Source organism: Mesocricetus auratus, unplaced genomic scaffold, assembly GCF_017639785.1.
Source record: "Mesocricetus auratus isolate SY011 unplaced genomic scaffold, BCM_Maur_2.0 Super-Scaffold_100676, whole genome shotgun sequence".
Taxonomy (NCBI): domain Eukaryota; kingdom Metazoa; phylum Chordata; class Mammalia; order Rodentia; family Cricetidae; genus Mesocricetus; species Mesocricetus auratus.
The window spans coordinates 109,485,058-109,505,406 of NW_024429266.1; the positions used below are offsets into that span (position 1 = coordinate 109,485,058).

Here is a 20,349-nt window from a genome sequence, read left to right on the forward strand (position 1 = left end):
ATCATAAGACAGCAAACTGCATCATAAGACAGCAAACTGCATCACCAGACAGCAAACTGCATCACCAGACAGCAAGCTGCATCACCAGACATCAAGCAGCATCACAAGACAGCAAGCTGCATCACCAGACAGCAAACTGCATCACCAGACAGCAAACTGCATCACAGACAGCAAACTGCATCACAAGACAGCAAACTGCATCATAAGACAGCAAACTGCATCACAAGACAGCAAACTGCATCATCAGACAGCAAACTGCATCACAGACAGCAAACTGCATCACCAGACAGCAAACTGCATCACCAGACAGCAAACCGCATCATCAGACAGCAAGCTGCATCATCAGACAGCAAACCGCATCATCAGACATCAAGCTGCATCACCAGACATCAAGCTGCATCACCAGACAGCAAGCTGCATCATAAGACAGCAAACTGCATCACCAGACAGCAAACTGCATCACCAGACAGCAAACTGCATCACCAGACAGCAAGCTGCATCACCAGACATCAAGCAGCATCACAAGACAGCAAGCTGCATCACCAGACAGCAAACTGCATCACCAGACAGCAAGCTGCATCACCAGACATCAAGCAGCATCACAAGACAGCAAGCTGCATCACCAGACAGCAAACTGCATCACCAGACAGCAAACTGCATCACAGACAGCAAACTGCATCACAAGACAGCAAACTGCATCATAAGACAGCAAACTGCATCACAAGACAGCAAACTGCATCACAAGACAGCAAACTGCATCATCAGACAGCAAACTGCATCACAGACAGCAAACTGCATCACCAGACAGCAAACCGCATCACCAGACAGCAAACCGCATCATCAGACAGCAAGCCGCATCATCAGACAGCAAACCGCATCATCAGACATCAAGCTGCATCACCAGACAGCAAACTGCATCATAAGACAGCAAGCTGCATCATAAGACAGCAAACTGCATCATAAGACAGCAAACTGCATCACAGACAGCAAACTGCATCACCAGACAGCAAACTGCATCACAAGACAGCAAACTGCATCACCAGACAGCAAGCTGCATCATAAGACAGCAAACTGCATCACCAGACAGCAAGCTGCATCATAAGACAGCAAACTGCATCATAAGACAGCAAACTGCATCACCAGACAGCAAACTGCATCACCAGACAGCAAGCTGCATCACCAGACATCAAGCAGCATCACAAGACAGCAAGCTGCATCACCAGACAGCAAACTGCATCACCAGACAGCAAACTGCATCACAGACAGCAAACTGCATCACAAGACAGCAAACTGCATCATAAGACAGCAAACTGCATCACAAGACAGCAAACTGCATCATCAGACAGCAAACTGCATCACAGACAGCAAACTGCATCACCAGACAGCAAACCGCATCACCAGACAGCAAACCGCATCATCAGACAGCAAGCTGCATCATCAGACAGCAAACCGCATCATCAGACATCAAGCTGCATCACCAGACATCAAGCTGCATCACCAGACAGCAAGCTGCATCATAAGACAGCAAACTGCATCATAAGACAGCAAACTGCATCACCAGACAGCAAACTGCATCACCAGACAGCAAGCTGCATCACCAGACATCAAGCAGCATCACAAGACAGCAAGCTGCATCACCAGACAGCAAACTGCATCACCAGACAGCAAACTGCATCACAGACAGCAAACTGCATCACAAGACAGCAAACTGCATCACAAGACAGCAAACTGCATCACAAGACAGCAAACTGCATCACAAGACAGCAAACTGCATCATCAGACAGCAAACTGCATCACAGACAGCAAACTGCATCACCAGACAGCAAACTGCATCACCAGACAGCAAACCGCATCATCAGACAGCAAGCTGCATCATCAGACAGCAAACCGCATCATCAGACATCAAGCTGCATCACCAGACAGCAAACTGCATCATAAGACAGCAAGCTGCATCATAAGACAGCAAACTGCATCACAGACAGCAAACTGCATCACAGACAGCAAACTGCATCACCAGACAGCAAACTGCATCACAAGACAGCAAACTGCATCACAAGACAGCAAACTGCATCATCAGACAGCAAACTGCATCACAGACAGCAAACTGCATCACCAGACAGCAAACTGCATCACCAGACAGCAAACTGCATCACCAGACAGCAAACTGCATCACCAGACAGCAAGCTGCATCATAAGACAGCAAACTGCATCATAAGACAGCAAACTGCATCACCAGACAGCAAACTGCATCACCAGACAGCAAACTGCATCACCAGACAGCAAACTGCATCACAGACAGCAAACTGCATCACAGACAGCAAACTGCATCACCAGACAGCAAACTGCATCACAAGACAGCAAACTGCATCACAAGACAGCAAACTGCATCATCAGACAGCAAACTGCATCACAGACAGCAAACTGCATCACCAGACAGCAAACTGCATCACCAGACAGCAAACCGCATCATCAGACAGCAAGCTGCATCATCAGACAGCAAACTGCATCATAAGACAGCAAACTGCATCATAAGACAGCAAACTGCATCACCAGACAGCAAGCTGCATCGTAAGACAGCAAACTGCATCATAAGACAGCAAACTGCATCACCAGACAGCAAGCTGCATCACCAGACATCAAGCAGCATCACAAGACAGCAAGCTGCATCACCAGACAGCAAACTGCATCACCAGACAGCAAACTGCATCACCAGACAGCAAACTGCATCACAGACAGCAAACTGCATCACAAGACAGCAAACTGCATCACCAGACAGCAAACTGCATCACAAGACAGCAAACTGCATCATCAGACAGCAAACTGCATCACCAGACAGCAAACCGCATCATCAGACAGCAAGCTGCATCATCAGACAGCAAACTGCATCACAGACAGCAAACTGCATCACAAGACATCAAGCTGCATCACCAGACAGCAAACTGCATCATAAGACAGCAAGCTGCATCATAAGACAGCAAACTGCATCACAGACAGCAAACTGCATCACAGACAGCAAACTGCATCACCAGACAGCAAACTGCATCACAAGACAGCAAACTGCATCACAAGACAGCAAACTGCATCATAAGACAGCAAACTGCATCACCAGACAGCAAACTGCATCACAGACAGCAAACTGCATCACCAGACAGCAACCTGCATCATAAGACAGCAAACTGCATCACAAGACAGCAAACTGCATCACAGACAGCAAACTGCATCACCAGACAGCAAACTGCATCACAGACAGCAAACTGCATCATAAGACAGCAAACTGCATCACCAGACAGCAAACTGCATCATAAGACAGCAAACTGCATCATCAGACATCAAGCTGCATCACCAGACAGCAAACTGCATCATAAGACAGCAAGCTGCATCATAAGACAGCAAACTGCATCACCAGACAGCAAACTGCATCACAGACAGCAAACTGCATCACCAGACAGCAAACTGCATCACAAGACAGCAAACTGCATCACAAGACAGCAAACTGCATCATAAGACAGCAAACTGCATCACCAGACAGCAAACTGCATCACCAGACAGCAAACTGCATCATAAGACAGCAAACTGCATCACAAGACAGCAAACTGCATCACAGACAGCAAACTGCATCACCAGACAGCAAACTGCATCATAAGACAGCAAACTGCATCACCAGACAGCAAGCTGCATCATAAGACAGCAAACTGCATCACAGACAGCAAACTGCATCACAGACAGCAAACTGCATCACAAGACAGCAAACTGCATCACAAGACAGCAAACTGCATCACAAGACAGCAAACTGCATCATAAGACAGCAAACTGCATCACCAGACAGCAAACTGCATCACAGACAGCAAACTGCATCACCAGACAGCAAACTGCATCATAAGACAGCAAACTGCATCACAAGACAGCAAACTGCATCACAGACAGCAAACTGCATCACCAGACAGCAAACTGCATCACAAGACAGCAAACTGCATCATAAGACAGCAAACTGCATCACCAGACAGCAAACTGCATCACAGACAGCAAGCTGTAACATCACACAGCAAACAAGCTTTCCAGAAAACCAGGTGGCCCTGATTCTGGCTGTAAGATAATTCCTGTCAGAGGAAGGATAGTGACAAACACGGCTTCTGTCTGTAAGGAGGAGGCTGCCTGTACCCCAACTGTGCAAGGCAGACTTCCTAGGGAAAATGAGGCAGCATCTAAACAGGCTAGGGTTGGAGTGGGACTCCCAGGAACCATTGTTGGAGAACTGTCCTGGCCTCTTTCCCTGCTGCCTAGTCTCCTTCTCTGTCTTCTCCTGTTCTTACTTCATTCCTTCTGACTTAACTCATCCCACTGAGACTCAGTGTCTCCTCCCTGTTATGGAGAACCCAGAAGAAAGATCAGGAGCCCATCAGACTCAACATGTGAGCATGTGGTCCCTGGAGCCATTCCTTCAGCACTTGGGGACAAAGAGCTGAAGGCTGTTTTCATTCATTCTCTATAAACAAGGAGTGAGCCCCCAACGGCTAATCAAAAACAACAGCAAATGTGCTCTAGAAAACAATCAGTGGTGTCATTCTCAACCACAGGCACTCACACACAAGAGCCCAGGAATAGCTGTACGACTAAGTCCCTGAACCTCCCTAACTCTGAAGGTCTTCTACCTGCTCATATACCTGGAGCCCTCCTGGTGGATATAAAGTCCCCTGTAGACAAGATCTCCTGAGCAAATTGGGAGCTAGGGGGAGGGAAGAGGGAGTTAGGAGAAAGAGAAGGGGAGAAGAGGAGGGGAGAGGAGGACATGAGGGAGCAGGAAGATTGAGTCGGGGGAAGAATAGAGGAGAGCAAGAAAAGAGATACCATAATAGAGTTAGCCATTATAGGTTTAAAGAGAAATCTGCCACTAGGGAAATATCCAGAGATATACAAGGATGACCCCCAACTAAGATTCTAAGCAATAGTGAAGAGGCTACCTTAAATGTCCTTCCCCTATAATGAGATTGATGACCACCTTATATGCCATCCTAGAGTCTTCATCCTGTAGCTGATGGAAGCAGAAGCAGAGACCCACTGCTAAGCACTGAGCCAAACTCCTGGAATCCAGTTGCAGAGAGGGAGGGGTGATGAGCAAAGAGATCAAGATCAGGCTGACTTGAACAAGAGGGAGATCATGGACCCCAGACTACAGCTCAGAAACCAGCATAGAACAGACCTAGGCCCCTGAACGTGGATGTCAGTTAGGAGGCCTGGGCAGTCTATGGGGTCTCTGCTAGTGGAACAAATGGACATTGGGAGCTCATTCCCCATAGAGGGATACTCTCTTAGCCTAGAAACACAGGAGAGGGCCTAGACCCTATCCCAAATGATGCGACAGACTTTGCTGATCCCCCATGGAAGGCCTCACCCTTTCTATGGAGCAGAAGAGGGATGGGATGGGGGTCGGTGGGGAACATGGGAGAATGGGAGGGAGAGGGAACTGGGATGATATGTAAAATAAAATTGTTTCTAATTTAAATGAAAAAGTAAATAAAATCCCCTGTGAGGAAGGTCACATAAACCAGCACCTTGCTACAGAAGGCAAGGTGGTAGGCATTGCCAGGGTAGGACAAAAGGGGCGGGGCCTCTGGGGCTCCCTGCTGCTTCCAAGGTTGAGTCACCAGAGGCCTCACCAGGGTGCTTTGCATTTAGAAGGTAAACACAGTGAGTACGAAATTAATAAACAAAAGCCTTAAGCAACTGCATTTAGAATCTAGTTTACAGATGTTCTTCATGCATGCTATGGCCCATCAGCATGACTGTGGGCTACAGGCTATAGAGCAGACCCAGGTAACTCTCACGCCCCTCTTCCCTCTGCCTGCAGGACCATGCTGAAGGAGCAGTACATTGACAAGACACGGGTGGCTGTATTTGGGAAGGTGAGTCATGCTGGCTTCTGCCGTGGCTTCTGGGTCCTGGAGTGCAGAATCCTGACTCACCACCCTCATCTTCCTTCTGAGCCACTGAGGTCCCCTGTGGCCTTGGGGGAAGGGAGAGAAAGGAGTAAGACCTTAGTGACTGCAGCTTTGTGGGGAGGGCTTATCTTTGGCCTTTGTCCCATGACCTAGAAGGAGAGAAAGCAGGCCAGGCCCTTATCAGAGAACTCCACTGAGCTCCTCGTTTCTCCCCTTGCAGAGTCTGGTGAGTTCTGGTGGGCACTCCAGGACAGGAGGGAGCAGGAACCAGGGTGTGGGTATCCTCCAATGCACAACCACACTACTCCCCACATTTATTTGCTCACATGGAGGGAAGGTTGTGGGTTCCCTGTGGTGAAACCAGAGCAGTTTCCACCTGGCAGCCCATGGCATAGCCTCGGCTGGCCCATATGGACTGCCGTGGAGGCCCAGGGATAAGAGTTAGGTCTCCAAGGGTCACTTGTATGGCAGAATAGGCCACCCTCCCCTCTTCATACAACCTAGCCTGGAGACCCTTTACTCTCAAGAAAGCCAAGAGCTCAAGGCTGTGCACCTCTTTCCTCCTGTGGAAGCCCCACCCCTTCAGAAGAGCCCCGCCCCCATCAGTTCCAGAAAAGACACTGGGGGCCTGCTGTATCATGTGGGAGACCCCAGAGACAGGCAGAACAGAGTCTGCTTTTGTTCACGACTCTCAACTAATACCTCTCTAAAAGCAACTTGAGTGGGAAAGGGTTCATTTTGGCTCCTAGCTCCATGATGAGGAAGGCATGGCAGCCATGGCAGTGGAATTTTTGTGTCACATCTCTCTGGGAAAGGGGTCAAAAAGCAGAGGAAGCAGAGGGACTGTGGCCTTATAGTTTAACAACTGAGCTAGGACCCCAAAATCCTTTCTTATTTAAAGAGGGTGTTCATGTCCCCCATCAATGCCAGCCAGCTAGGCCCATGTCCAAAAGGTCCCATGGTCTCCCAGAGCACAGCTACATGAGCCTGCGGAGTCACTACTTCACCTAATTTCAGTTCACCTGAGCACCTGTAGCGGCGAGGCCACAGGGAGAGCCTCCAGTGGGCTCTCCTCTTGGCTCAGAGGCAGAACAGAGCCTCGGGATAGCACGGAGGCTTGTTCTAGACACTCCTCCCTGTGAGCAGCCCAGGGCCAGCTAGACCACTGAGAAACTTAACTGGGAGTCAATACTCACCACACCCCTTAACCTTCACCTCCCTGACGTCCCAGTGCCCCTGTGGCACAAGTAAGGGGGACAGAGCCTGAGGCTTCGTTAACTCCACTCTCCCCAAACATACATCAATGTGTCCATCTGGAAGCCAAGTTAGCCTGACCCTCTTCCTTCACCTCAGGCAATACCGCCCACTGGGACCATGTCACTCTCTCTGGCCACAGCAGGCCCAGGGTCATCCAGTTGTCAGTGGACTTTATCAGAGTGTGGCTAGCTGGGCTACACAGGCAGTCAAGTGTGCCATGTGAGGAGGGACCGTGCACCTTCAGATGGCATTGATCCCCCCCACTGCTAGAGTCAGGCAAGCAGTAGCTTGGGTTGCTTGCCTTTCCTGGTCTGCTGAGTGGGGTCTCCACACTTTGCTTCGTAGCACAGACCTGTTTGGGTTTTGTTTTGCTTTGTTCAAAAGTATCTTAAACAGGGGTTTTGTGAGCCTCCAACTCGGGTTCCCCACTTCCCTTCTCTCCCAGGGTGCCCAGCATGGGCCGTCATTTCTTTCTTAGTATTATTACACTTTCTCTCTCTCTGTCTCTCTCTGTCTCTCTCTGTCTCTCTCTCTCTGTCTCTCTGTGTGTGTGTGTGTGTGTGTGTGTGTGTGTGTGTGTGTGTGTGTGTGCATACAGGTGTTCACTAGAGTTATAGCATGCCTAAGGGGATGAGGGGAGCGTTTGTGAAAGTAGCTCCTTTCCCTCCACCAGGTTGATCCCAAGGATGGAACTCAGGTTTTCAGGCATAGCAGGAAGTGCCTTTACCGAGTGAGACATCTCAGCGGCCCCAGGTGCCATCAGTTCTTTCAGGACTTAGGCATTCTGTGACCTTTCCTCTTGTTTCATGAGACATGTGATTCTGTGTGCGGCCTGGCTCCAGGTGTCCCTTCCTCCCACAATGAGGGAGCTCGGGACAAGGGAGACCTGTGCTGCGGTATATGCTCCAAACACACAAGGGGACATCTGTGAACTATGTCCTGTGAGCTCTGGCAGAGAGACTGCAGGCCACCGTACAAAGTGTGACTAGCCTCTCATTTAAAACCTGAAGGCCCACTAGGAAAAAAATGTTTACAGGGACATGTAGAGTCCACTGGCAAAAAATATTGCTTCCTAGAAAATGTGCCGAGTGCCTCGGTGTACACCTATAACCCCAGCACAAAGATACGGAGGGTGGGAGTTCAAGGCCAGCCTGTGCTAACTAGTAAGGTCCTGTCTGCAGGAGGACAAGGAAGACGAGGAGGAAATGGGAAATGGAGGAAGGAAGGAAAGAAGGAAGGAAGGGTAAAAGAAAATTGAAATATTTTCATTGTCAATTAAAGACCGTGACAAGATTCTTCTGCTCTGCCTACAATAAGAAACACTACTACAATATAACAAACTAGACACACTGTCACACCAGTGGGGAGCTTGGCATGATGTGGTTGTCACCCAGGCTTCATCAGTTGTGGGGTTCTCCACACCCCACGTTGCCAGGATCAGCACACCTAGGTTTGCATACGCGCACGCACATACGTACACATTCATACAGCTACATGTTCACATACACTCTGACACATACATGTTTATACCACATCAACATTTACACATTCATACACATGCATTCACACATACACATGTGAGCTCACGTGTTCACGTAAGTACACAGACACAATATCATTCGTATGCATACAACTGTATTTTCAGATGTGTGTCCACACATATAAGCACACATGCTTGCATGTTCTTATGTTCCTTTGCTTATATGGCCACATATATACAGGTGCTCACAAATGTTCGCCTCTCTTTCCCCTCTCTTTCCTCTCTCTCTCTCTCTCTCTCTCTCTCTCTCTCTCTCTCTCTCTAATACACCCACTCACTCACACAAGCCTTCTGCAGCCTCCACTGATCTCTAGTTCTCTGGCCATTTGTACTCAGGAGAGTAACACATCTGTCCCACTTCCTTGACTGTTCTCGGCAGTCTCTAACGCTTGGAAGGTGCCAGACAGTGATGGGGTACAACTCCAGCTAGGAGACCCATGTGGAGTTCCCCATGCCCAGCAGTCAGGTCGCACGGGATCTAAGTGCTCACCCTCACCCTGCAGGACACACATAAGGGTTTCCTGAAGCCCGGCAGGCCTGTTCTCCACCCTGCGTCACTGGACTCCGGTTCAGCTTCCGGGGATAGGCACTGTCCATAGGTAAGGAAGTGGAAGGGAGGCTGGGCTGGAATGCTGAACACCAGCTGGACACCAGCCTTCCTCTGTCACCATCCTAGCAGAGGATGTGACCTCTGTGATCACTAGCACACTTACCCCAGGTCTCTGGACACTGGATCTGTGTCACACAACATGGAACCAGGAAAGTGTTTAGTGTCTCATCTATTGCACAACAAGGACATTTAAAGTTCAGATCTTTGAAAACCTACATGAACACATACACATTAGGGGCTGGTCTAATGGGTCGAGGCTAGTTTCCCACTGCATTGTGGGTAGTGACCTCGCCCCTTGCCTCTTTTCCTTCCCTCTTATGTCTCCTAGGATTATGGTGGTTACCTGAGCACTTACATCCTCCCAGCCAAGGGAGAAAATCAAGGGCAGACCTTCACCTGTGGCTCAGCACTCTCTCCAATAACAGACTTCAAACTCTACGGTAATGGCTTTGATGAGACCCAGGGTTGAGCTGGCAGCATAACCCACCTTTCCATTCAGCACCTCTGTGCCCAACAGCAAGCACCCTCAGTGGATAGTGACCCCCGGGGCAGAAGGGAAGCCTCTGGTCATCATGTAGAGTGAAGGTGGGTCAGGCCACCAACGGGCAGCAATCACTCTCCAATTACAGCTCCACAGTAATGACTTCAGGAAACCCTGTCCCACGAGTGGAGAGGAAGCAGGTAGCAATGCCTGGGAATCTTTCTGCTGCTGCAGGAATGTGTGTGCTGGGCAGGTACAGGAGGGGGAGGAGGGGTGAGTAGTTACACACAGACAGCACTGGTGGTAACAAGGATATCACTACTCCAGGGAGAGCGTCTCCTGCCTGCCCCCATCCAGACCCACAGGTGGCACCCGGCCACACTTCTCTGTGCAGACTGAAACTTCCCATGAGCAGGACTAGAAGTGGGGGATGGGCTGTGAGCATGGCTAGTGGGGTCCAAACAGACCTGAGATCACCTAAGGTGAGAGAGAACCACCTGCCCTAGTGGACGTGGTCCCTGACCTATGCATTTAGAGTCCCAAGCCCTGAACTGTCCTCTCTGGCAATACATGGCTTTAGTGATACTCAACACAGTCTTAAGTGGCTCTGAGGACACACATTCTGTTTAGTGTTCCAGGGCACCAGGCTGTGAGCCCCAGGGGACCCCATATTAAGTGACACCAAGAATCAGGGGCCTTCTTGTCTTAAGTCTGCTGCAGTGCGTGGAAGCTGCCTCCTCCCTGTGCCCCTCCTGAAGTCCGCGTACCCCTCCTTAGCACATTGTGGGCCCCACGCAGCAGACCCGAGCTGGGTGGGACACTGGTCCAGCAGCCTCTGAGGGGCTCATGACCAGGTCCTCACAGCTCTAATACAAACGTCATTGACCTGTCCATAAGATGTTCCTGCTTCAAGTCCAGAATAGCCTTCCCAAAGGAATATATGTGTAGTGTGTTGAATTCTTCAAGTTCAATGAGAATTTAATTTCTTAAAGTCTTCATGCTATTCCAAATTTGTGTGGTTCAAATATGCAAAAATTAGACCAACCCCCAACACACACACACACACACACACACACACACACACACACACACCCTCCTTTTTTTCAGTGCTGGGTATAGGACCCAGGACTTCATGCATGCAGGCAGGCCCTGTCCTGCCGAGCTGCCCAGCCCACTATATCTTAACAAACCACAGAGTCCCTTCCATTGCCCATCAACTCACAAAGGATCCCCAGAAGCCCTGTGATATCGAAGTGAGTCCTCATCCCTGATTGTCCTGGCAGAACAATGCTGTGGGAGCATGTGTGTAACCTGGCACATATCAGGTCATGTGCAAAACCAGGACCTAAGCTGATTAGAGAAATCTGATAGGGATGACACATTTAAGCATCTCACCCCCCTATACATACACATACACACACACACACTGTTTGACCCCATGCCATGATGTAAGAGATTAGAAGACAGCTTTGAAATCCCAAAATTTTAAGTCCACTATGATGGTGCAGACTTTTAATCCCAGTATTTGGGAGGCAGAAGGAGGTGGATTTCTGTGAATATGAGGCCATCCTGGCTTATACATGCAGTTTCCAGATCTGCTAAAACTACATAGTGAGACCTTCTCTCAAAAAACAAAGTGAAAAGCCTGGCATTGACCATGCAAGTAGCAGGGAGGCAGCCCCACCCTGCAGGCTCGTCCCTTCCATCTGGACTTTGCTCCGCTGGAGCTCTTGGGGACCAGGGATAACCCCTTTGCTTTGCCTCTGTCCAGCCTCTGCATTTTCCGAGCGGTACCTTGGCCTCCATGGACTCGACAACAGAGCATATGAGGTACGTTTGGCACAGCTGCTATTTGGCAAGACGGGGAGCCAGGTGAAACTGATCCATCTGCTCTTCCCCTTCCTCCCGCCCACTCCCCCTTCCGAGGGCCTGGGCCTCTCTAGCATCAACACCTTGGGATCACCCCCCCCCCCACAGCACGCACTGCACTGCGCTGGATTGATGTAGCCTCTGTAAGCTCATCGGTTCTCATGGTTGGCTTTAATGAGTGAGAGAGATGAGAAAGCCCAGGGTGCTTCGGGTTGTGGGGTCCCCGCTCCCTACATCAAGGTCAGCTCCCCTTTGGGAGGGTGAACTGTCTCTTACTACCTCCCGCCATCCAGTTATCTCTGAGTGTGGTACACAGCATGCCATCGGCACAGGCAGAAGGCCAGAGCCCTGTGGTCAGGACATGGGCAGACATGATGGCTGGCATGATGGGTCTCTAAGGCCACCTGTTCTCGAAGAGCCCCCTTCGATTTCTCTCTCCTTTCCCCCTCTCTACGGGAATTGTTTTCCCACGACACAGGCAACCCAGCTCTCCAGGGGCCTGGCATTGCTCTGTACTTCCTTTGACCCCTCCCGTCAATGTCCCCACCCCCCATCTGCTCCCTGACCATGCCCCACAGCTAACCCTGTCCCCTTGCCCCGCACATGCAGATGACCAAGCTGGCACACCGCGTGTCAGCGCTGGAGGACCAGCAGTTCCTGATCATCCATGCCACGGCTGACGGTGAGATCAGAGCCCCCTCCCCCCGGCTCCCTTGTGCTGAAGCTCCCCTGGGTGGTGATGTGAGTTCTGGCAATCATTTCTGTTGTCTTCTACAGAAAAAATCCATTTCCAGCACACAGCTGAGCTCATCACACAGCTGATCAAGGGAAAGGCCAATTACAGCTTACAGGTATGGAATGCTGCCTGCTAGGCGTTGTCATGGGGACAGGACTGAGTGGGGTCCACCCAGACAGTGCCAGTCCTCTTCAACTGATAGCAGCTCAGATCTGCATCCAAGCCACCACCACTCCACCCCGCCCGGCCCACAGCCCTCCTCTAAGCAGTGATGGCCAAGCCAGCACCGCAGACTGGCAGTGTGCTGTAGGTGTGGGGAGGGCTGGTGTCCCAGCATAGGTGAGTCCCGAGTCTTCTCTTTCTGACTCTCTCTGCGCTCCCCAAGCACCCCTATCCTCTGTGGCTGTGATCAAGCACTGCCCATCCCAGAACCCAAACCCATGGTCTTCATCAGTATTCACTCCTACCTCTTCCCAGCAACACACAAGAATGATGCTGGAAACTTCTCTCACTTCCTTCTTGCGCTCTGGCTCCTTCGATAAAATGATTATAACCTCATTGTCTTTTCAACTTCAGGGGCAAACAGGTACCCTGTCTCCCTCAGAGAGAGTATATCTTGTTTTTTGTTTGTTTGGTTTTTCGAGACAGGGTTTCTCTGTATTGTTTTGGAGGCTGTCCTGGAACTCACTCTTGTAGACCAGGCTGGCCTCGAACTCACAGAGATCCGCCTACCTCTGCCTCCCGAGTGCTGGGATTAAAGGCGTGTGCCACCACCGCCCGGCTGAGTGTATCTTGTTTTGACCACCATCTGCCTCTGCACTCAGCATCCAAAGACCTGTGGCAGCCATGTATGTGGGTTGAATAAGGAAGTGGCTTTTCCTGAGAGTTGTTGAATGAGCTGAAGGGCTTGGTTACATTACATCCCAGAGTGTGGTACACTCTGGATTTGCTAAGTATACTGTACACACATCATGGCACCTGTGTCTAGGAAAGGACTCACCTAGGGCCATGCATGCCAGCACAGCAAATGCCTTCACAGACACGCAAGAGTTTGCTGTCACGGCAAGCTCCAGGGGAGAGTACAGGGAGAGGGAACAAGGCAAGGGAGGAGGCATCATCCTGGCCGGGCGGTGGAGGCTCACGCCTTTAATCCCAGCACTCGGGAGGCAGAGGCAGGCGGATCTCTGTGAGTTCGAGGCCAGCCTGGTCTACAAGAGCTAGTTCCAGGACAGCCTCCAAAGCCACAGAGAAACCCTGTCTCGAAAAACCAAAAAAAAAAAAAAGTTTAAAAAAAGAGAGGAGGCATGCTACTTTACTGCCTTCTTACACATTCCAGGATAATGGCACCATTAAAAAATAGAGATAAATGCTACCCACAAAGGCATGGAAAGGATACAGGATTTAGAATGAGATTGGGCTCAGATAAAGAAAGAGTGAGATTTCAGATCACACTTGGCTTCCAGTGCTGTGTGCATGCAGGACCAGCACAGTGTCCCTGGAGGACTGGTTGTATGATTGCACCAGCCAACACTAAAGAACCCCTACCTGACATGCCTGGGTATCAGCCCCCCCTTGTCACGAGCCTGCCCTGCTGCCTTCTGGTATTGTAATTTCTAGTTCTTCCAAAAAAAAAAAAAAAAGCCAGACTCTATTCAGTTTTCCTTCCCTCATAACCTGGAACCAAGACCCAGCTGAGTGGGTGCACACCAAGCCAGCAGGTGAGAGTTGAGGGAGGAGGCCGCCTGGGCTCTTCCCATCCTGAGAACCACTCAGCCAAAAGTCTCTCCCTCCCTTTCTCATCCCCCTCCCTCCCTCTCTTCCCCCTCATTCCCTCTGCCCCTCTCCCTCCCTCTCCCTCCTCAATCCCTCTCTGTCTCTCTATCTGCCTCTCTCCCCTCTGCCTCTCTCCCCTCCCTTCCCTCTCCCTCCCTCCCCCTTCCCCTCCCTCCCCCTTCCCCTCCCACACCCTCCCTCTCCTTCTCAGTCTCCCTCCCCCTCCTTCACCCCTGGCCCTCCTTCACCCTCACCCTCTTCCATCCCTCTCCCCTCCCTCCCTCCCTCTCCCTCTCCTCTTTCCCTTTCCCCTCCCCTGCCTCTCCCTCACCACTCCCATCCCTCACCCTTGCCCTCCCTCGCCCTCCCCCCTCCTCTTGAGTGTGTACCCAGGTTGCAAAGCAGGACAAGTAGCTCTGTCAGAAAGTCTGCTAAGTGGGGTGTTTTCCATCTCAGCCAGTCTTTGCTGCATCCACTGCCCTTGGTGAGGAAGGGGAAGACAGATGCCAAGGGAGGAGAGTTCGGGGAGACTGGTCAGTGTCCATGACCTGCTGGGCCTGCAGGAGCCCTGGGGCAGAAGCAGATTCCCCGGAGGAAAGGGTGCTGATGCTGGGGCTCCGGTGCCTAGGAAACCCATCCTGCAGCTAGAATTCAGTGCAGAGCTTGGCTTTCTCATACTGCTTATCCTCCATCCCTCCAGAAGTCCCTCTAAAAGCAGGTGAACTGCCTCGTTCCTCTCCCTTGACAGATATACCCGGATGAAAGCCACTACTTCCACAGCGTGGCGCTCAAGCAACATCTGTACCGATCCATCATCAACTTCTTTGTGGAGTGTTTCAGGATCCAGGACAAGCTACCGGCAGCCACAGCAAAAGAGGACGAGGAGGAGGACTAACCATGCTTGAGACCTAAGCACAGACATGGCTCTTTTTACAACAATATGCAACTGAGGAGCCCTCCCTGCCACCACCCTCTCTCCAAGGGCAGTGGAAGTGGAGGCGTCCATAGCATGTGTCTCGATACGGAAGGCCATTTGGTGGGGGCAGCAAGCTCCAGGCGGAAACAAGTCGCCCGCTGCATAGTCTGGAACAACCCCGCCTCAGCAGCACCGCCTCCTCCTGGCCCCCAGTGACTGGCACATCCCACGTCCCTCCCCCAAGGGGACAAAGCAAAGGACAGGTGACAGTGAGGGCACACTTTGAGCCCAAGAAAACCGGCCCTTAAGTCCAAGCTTCGCTGTCACATTGAGACCCACCATCTGCATTCACACACTGCATTCGTGTTCTCAACTGTGAGTCCTGTCTGGCTTCCTGTCTGACAGAGCTGCGCCGTGGGAACGGGACAGCATGGTTGTCTCGGCAGTGTTCATACATGCCTGGCCCCTCTCCGTGGTTAGAAGAGCCCCCACTTCCCTACCTGCACCCAGAAAACAGGTCGTTTATGTACAAAGTAAGACTATAGCTCTGCCCGTGGTTAACCTTGTAGAATTACTTTGTATTTTTCTATGGTTTAACTGGACACCCCACTGTCTCTGTCCCCAGACTGTCCCCTTTCTGAGTATTCTTTCTTTCTGTCTTTTGTTGCTTTGCGAGGCTTTCCATGTTGTACCAGTTTGGATAAAGAGATCACTCTGGAACATCTGCTGTCTCTGTTAGACTTGGTGGAGGTATTGGCCGAGGACACAGAGCACACAGCAGCCCCCCACTAAAAGTTCATCAGTAAAACCTCCTTCCCTGAGTGGCACTAGGACTTGCCTGTGGGCCCACCATCCATCACATGTGTCCTTAAAAGTACTACTCTTCTCCCGCTCGATCAGTTGTCCTGTCTTTTCAGGTGACATTTGGTTAAAAATCACAAGACAGAATGTTGGCTCCACTCTTAGGTACGCTGAGCAAGCCGACCACCACCACGTCATCACCAGCCCCAGGGCTGGCTCCACCCTCCTGCTTTGACAGTGATGTCAGTGAGCCCCGCCCCATCTCAGTAGCCCTGTAAGATACCACTACTTACTGACCAGATGCGTGACCACTGTCACCCGTGTATATTTCATTTCACTGTATATAAAGCAAGAAACGCGTGTCTGGCGTTGTGCAGTCCCCCTCCACGGCGCTAATCTTGTGTTGAGCTTGCATGCAGACATCTTTCCGGCTGATCTGGCCTCTCCAGAAATGCTAGTTTGAAGTCTATCAATTGCCATCATTTCCTTTCAGGATTGTTGACAACCTGTGTGTCAGTACTGACCACCCCAGTTTCCACTCCTGCTGGGGTATCCTGAAACCCTGTCCTCAGAGATGTGTCTGTGTTGATTTTTTTTTTTTTTATGTTTGGGGGCTTTGGTTCTGTCCACACGAGCTTGGAGCGGTGGTTGGTTCTTGTTAGGTATGTTGGGAAAGTTGCATCCTGGGGTTTTGATCGGTGAGAAGGAACCTCATGCTGACAGACAGACAGACAGACAGACAGACTGTGTTTTCACTACTTCAACAGGCTTGGCTGACAGCAAAGCCCAGGAGATCTGAAATGGGGAGCCAGCTCTGGCTGCAAGAATTTGTCGGAGGGCCACGGGGATGTGGCATGGTAGCGTTTGTCATCCATGGAATAAAACATTATTTTACCACTCAGGTTGTTTTTTCTTACTTTCCTCCACTGGCTCCCATTAGAACGTGAGCAAGGCTTCGAGCCATGGCTTTTGTTTTCTTTCTTTGGAGTGGGGGGGGGGTGTCTCACACAATGTAGCCCTGGCAGGCCTAGAACTCACCAAGCTGTTCTTGAGCTCAGAGAGCCACTTGCTTCTGTTCCCAAAGCTGGCATTAAATGTGTGCACCACCATGCCCATGTTCTGTTCTGTTAATGCAGAGTGGAGCTTACATTTACCTATTAGCATGCATCGTGCACCGTAATGGCTCGTGTGACGTTTCCATACATATATATAGTGCATGTTGTTCGCATTCACCCCAATGCCCTTTCTTGCCCTCTCTCACTGTTTCTGAACCCTTGCTTTTCTCAAACAGCCCCTTCTACTTTCGTGAATTTGACTAGGGGGTGTTTGCATGACCATGGGTGAAGGGTTATGGGCAACATACCAGTAACTACACCACTGAAGAAAATGTTTCCTTCTCCTTCAGCCACGTGAAATATCAGTAGCACCTCAGGGAGGGTGGGACTTCATATGCCCCGCCCACATCTATGATAGACGGTTGATGGGCCCAATCGTGTGCAGGCAACCACAACTGCTGTGAGTTCCTAAGTGTAAACATCCGATTGTCACAGCACTCCTCCCCCATCCTCTGGCTCTTACAGTCTTCCTTTCCATCTAAGTGATGTTCCCATACCTGAGAGTGGATGACACACAGGGGTCCCATTTAAAGATAAACAGGATGATCTCTTACTCTCAGTACTTTGGCCTTTATGACACCCACTGCAAATGACGCCCTCTGCAAAAAGGAAAAAAACCACCTCTACCCGAAACAGGGCACTGAATTATGGGTATAATCATAAATACTTAGAAGGCAGTTTGAGGCGCTCAGCATATCCACTAGGTAAACACCAGCAGCAGCTTCCCACTAGGGCCCCTGCCCTTCCCACCAGGGCCTCCTCTGCCCTTCCCAGGCAGCTCTTGACCAGGTTTATAGTACACGAATTCCTCCTCCAGGGAAGCCAGCTCACATTCAGTCAGAACACGGTGGTCATCCCTGTTAACCATCATGCCACTGCTATACTAGAGGGCACATCTTCCCTGGCAGGATGTTAGCAATGGTCCCAGCTGGGGAAGAATACTGATGAGTTTTCTCCTCTAGTCGTCAGCATTCTGGCACTGTAAACAGCTACCCACCAAGGAGGAAGCTCTGGTCCAGCGGTGGTGGAGCTCAGCTTTAATCCCAACACTCAAGAGGCAGGGCAGGCGGATCTCTGTGAGTTCAAGGACAGCCTGGTCTACAGAGTGTGTTTTAGGACAGTCAGAGCTGTAACACAGAGAAACCCTGTCTTGAAAAACTGAAGAAAATAAAAAGCTCCCACCCCTGTGTCCAGAAACCAAATTGTATAGTGTCTTCAGCAAAACATGTTTGAAATACTCATTGGCCTCCAAAGCTGATGCATGGAGAGCCCTAAATACATCAAGTAAAACCCATATAGCATTAGGCTGAGCATGGCGACTCATACCTGACATCTCTGCACATGGAATCATGAGAATGCAGTTCAAGACTGTTCTTAGGTACATAACAAGCTCAAGGCCACACAAGACCCTGTACCCAAAAAAGAGGAGAGGAGGGGTAGGAGAGGAGGAAGAGGAGAAGGAGAAGAGGGGCGGGAAAGATAGTTCCCGTGATTACTATCACTGGCCATTCTAATGGAAGACCAGGCTTTTATTCCCAGCACCCACATGGCAGGTCACAACCGTCTGTCACTCCAGTTCTAGGGGCTCTCACCCCCTGTTCTGGCCTCCGTGGGCACCAGGCATGCACATGGTTCACATACACATATGCAGGCAAGACACCTACACAGATAAAAAAAAATTAGTGAATTTAAGGAGAGAAGAGAAGAAACAGGATAGGAGGAAAGGGAAGAGGGGAGGGGAGAAGCAGAGGAGAGGGGAGGGGAGAAGGGCGCACAGGGGACTCTGGTGGCCGCTCTGTGGAGATTAGTTGCAGAGTTAAAGGCATCAACTATGCTCACGTCAGCCACAGAAGCCAAGCCCCTGCTCTAGCCAGGTAGGATGGAGACAGCACTAGAGTCATGGACATTCACAGACAGAGTGCTCATGATCCCTAAGCTCCTCACAGGAGACCCTGAACTACTTCTTATGCCCATACCAGTGCTAAGATGCTGGACACAGGTGCATGGGGGGTGGTCACTCTCAGAGAAACAAGGTAAAACCAAAGAACTCACATCGTTTCGCCCCCCCCCTTCCTGCTGTGAATGAGTCCGAAAGAAGGCAGAGGCCACTCAGACTACCCCATTAACCTGGAGCTGCCTTCTGGACTACCTAAAGACTGACAGGGGCAGGGGCAGGAACAGGTAGGTGGAGTCTGTGTCAGAGACAGTTCCTCAAGGGGGCGGGTACCACAGGCAGGCACTGTGGCCTGGAGGACGTCTCACTTTCCGGCTCAAAAGGTCAAATGTTTCTTGTTTGCTGTTGGGGCAAGCCCTGGAAGATGTGCTAAGGCCTGGAGAGTTGCTGAGGGAACGGAAGCCAGAAAAGGAACTCCCAAGTCAACAGGAAGAAAACTTCTAAAACCAGACTACAGTAACATGAAGGAGACTGCTGTTCTGGCTCTGGCTGCCTTGTAGGTGATGGGGCTTAGATAAATTATTTAGAAACATTGAGGTTGTCTCCAACTGGGAAGCAGAAATTATAATACTCCAAGCCAGGGCAAGGTTGGGCGTGGAGTCCCGTGTCATCTGAGTGTCACTGGTCATCATGCCTCCTGTGGGCATCCTGCTGCCATCTCCTGAAGCACCTGCTGGGAGGCTGAGACCCGGGGACTGGGCCAGATGGGACCCCAGCTTCCTAAGCCACAACTATCTGTACCGTGACCAAGTGCACAGGATGTTGTTCCCAGCGTAGGTACATGGCGGCCTAAGAAACAGAGTCTGCGGCTGGCGGCCTACAAGAGTTAAGGAGCAGGCTTACAGCAGAGCAGACAGACTTCTACAAACTAAAAACGAAAGCATGAGGGGGGATAGGTGCCGGCAGGGAACTCCCAAAAAGACAATGTTTGAGCCAAGACTGAGGTCGGGTGGGCGGTGAAAGCACTTGGGAAAGGGGTGACAGCAGAGAGTCCAAGAAGTCCTGCGTTGTCAGGATGAGGAGGAAGCCAAGACGGAGGCAGGAAAAGATCCTGGCCAGTTGAAGCCTCTCAAGGACATTCACCACAACCTCTTATCTCAACAGCTCCCTCTCACCTCAAGGGCCGGCACGGACCATTCCGGTGGACTCACCCAGGTGGCATGGGTGTGACATTCACAGCAAGCAAGAATGCTGGGGTCCAGGAGGTCCAGGCCTGGCATTGCTGCTGAAGGGGTCACTCTGGCCATCTCAGCATGGCTGTGCTGCCTCCTAGACCCAGCCCTCTTCCTGCTGCCCCCAGAAAGTCTGGAGTCACACACACACACACACACACACACCACTGGCTCAGCCACTGAACTAAG

At 50.9% G+C, this 20,349-nt stretch overlaps 1 protein-coding gene across 5 annotated transcripts in view; it reads left to right on the top strand.

Moving 5' to 3' along the window:
- The window catches only part of Dpp6 (dipeptidyl peptidase like 6), an 890,647-nt gene extending 873,831 nt beyond the window's left edge, over nt 1-16,816 (top strand). For all 5 annotated transcript variants that reach the window (XM_013123747.3, XM_013123748.3, XM_005084206.4 and 2 more), the window contains exons 21-26: nt 5,846-5,900; nt 9,672-9,783; nt 11,596-11,654; nt 12,303-12,375; nt 12,471-12,544; nt 14,951-16,816. In XM_013123747.3, the coding sequence (XP_012979201.1) occupies nt 5,846-5,900; nt 9,672-9,783; nt 11,596-11,654; nt 12,303-12,375; nt 12,471-12,544; nt 14,951-15,097 (520 nt within the window). In that variant the 3' untranslated portion in view covers nt 15,098-16,816. The remainder of the gene's footprint in view (nt 1-5,845; nt 5,901-9,671; nt 9,784-11,595; nt 11,655-12,302; nt 12,376-12,470; nt 12,545-14,950) is intronic.
- Nucleotides 16,817-20,349: the final 3,533 nt, after the last annotated feature.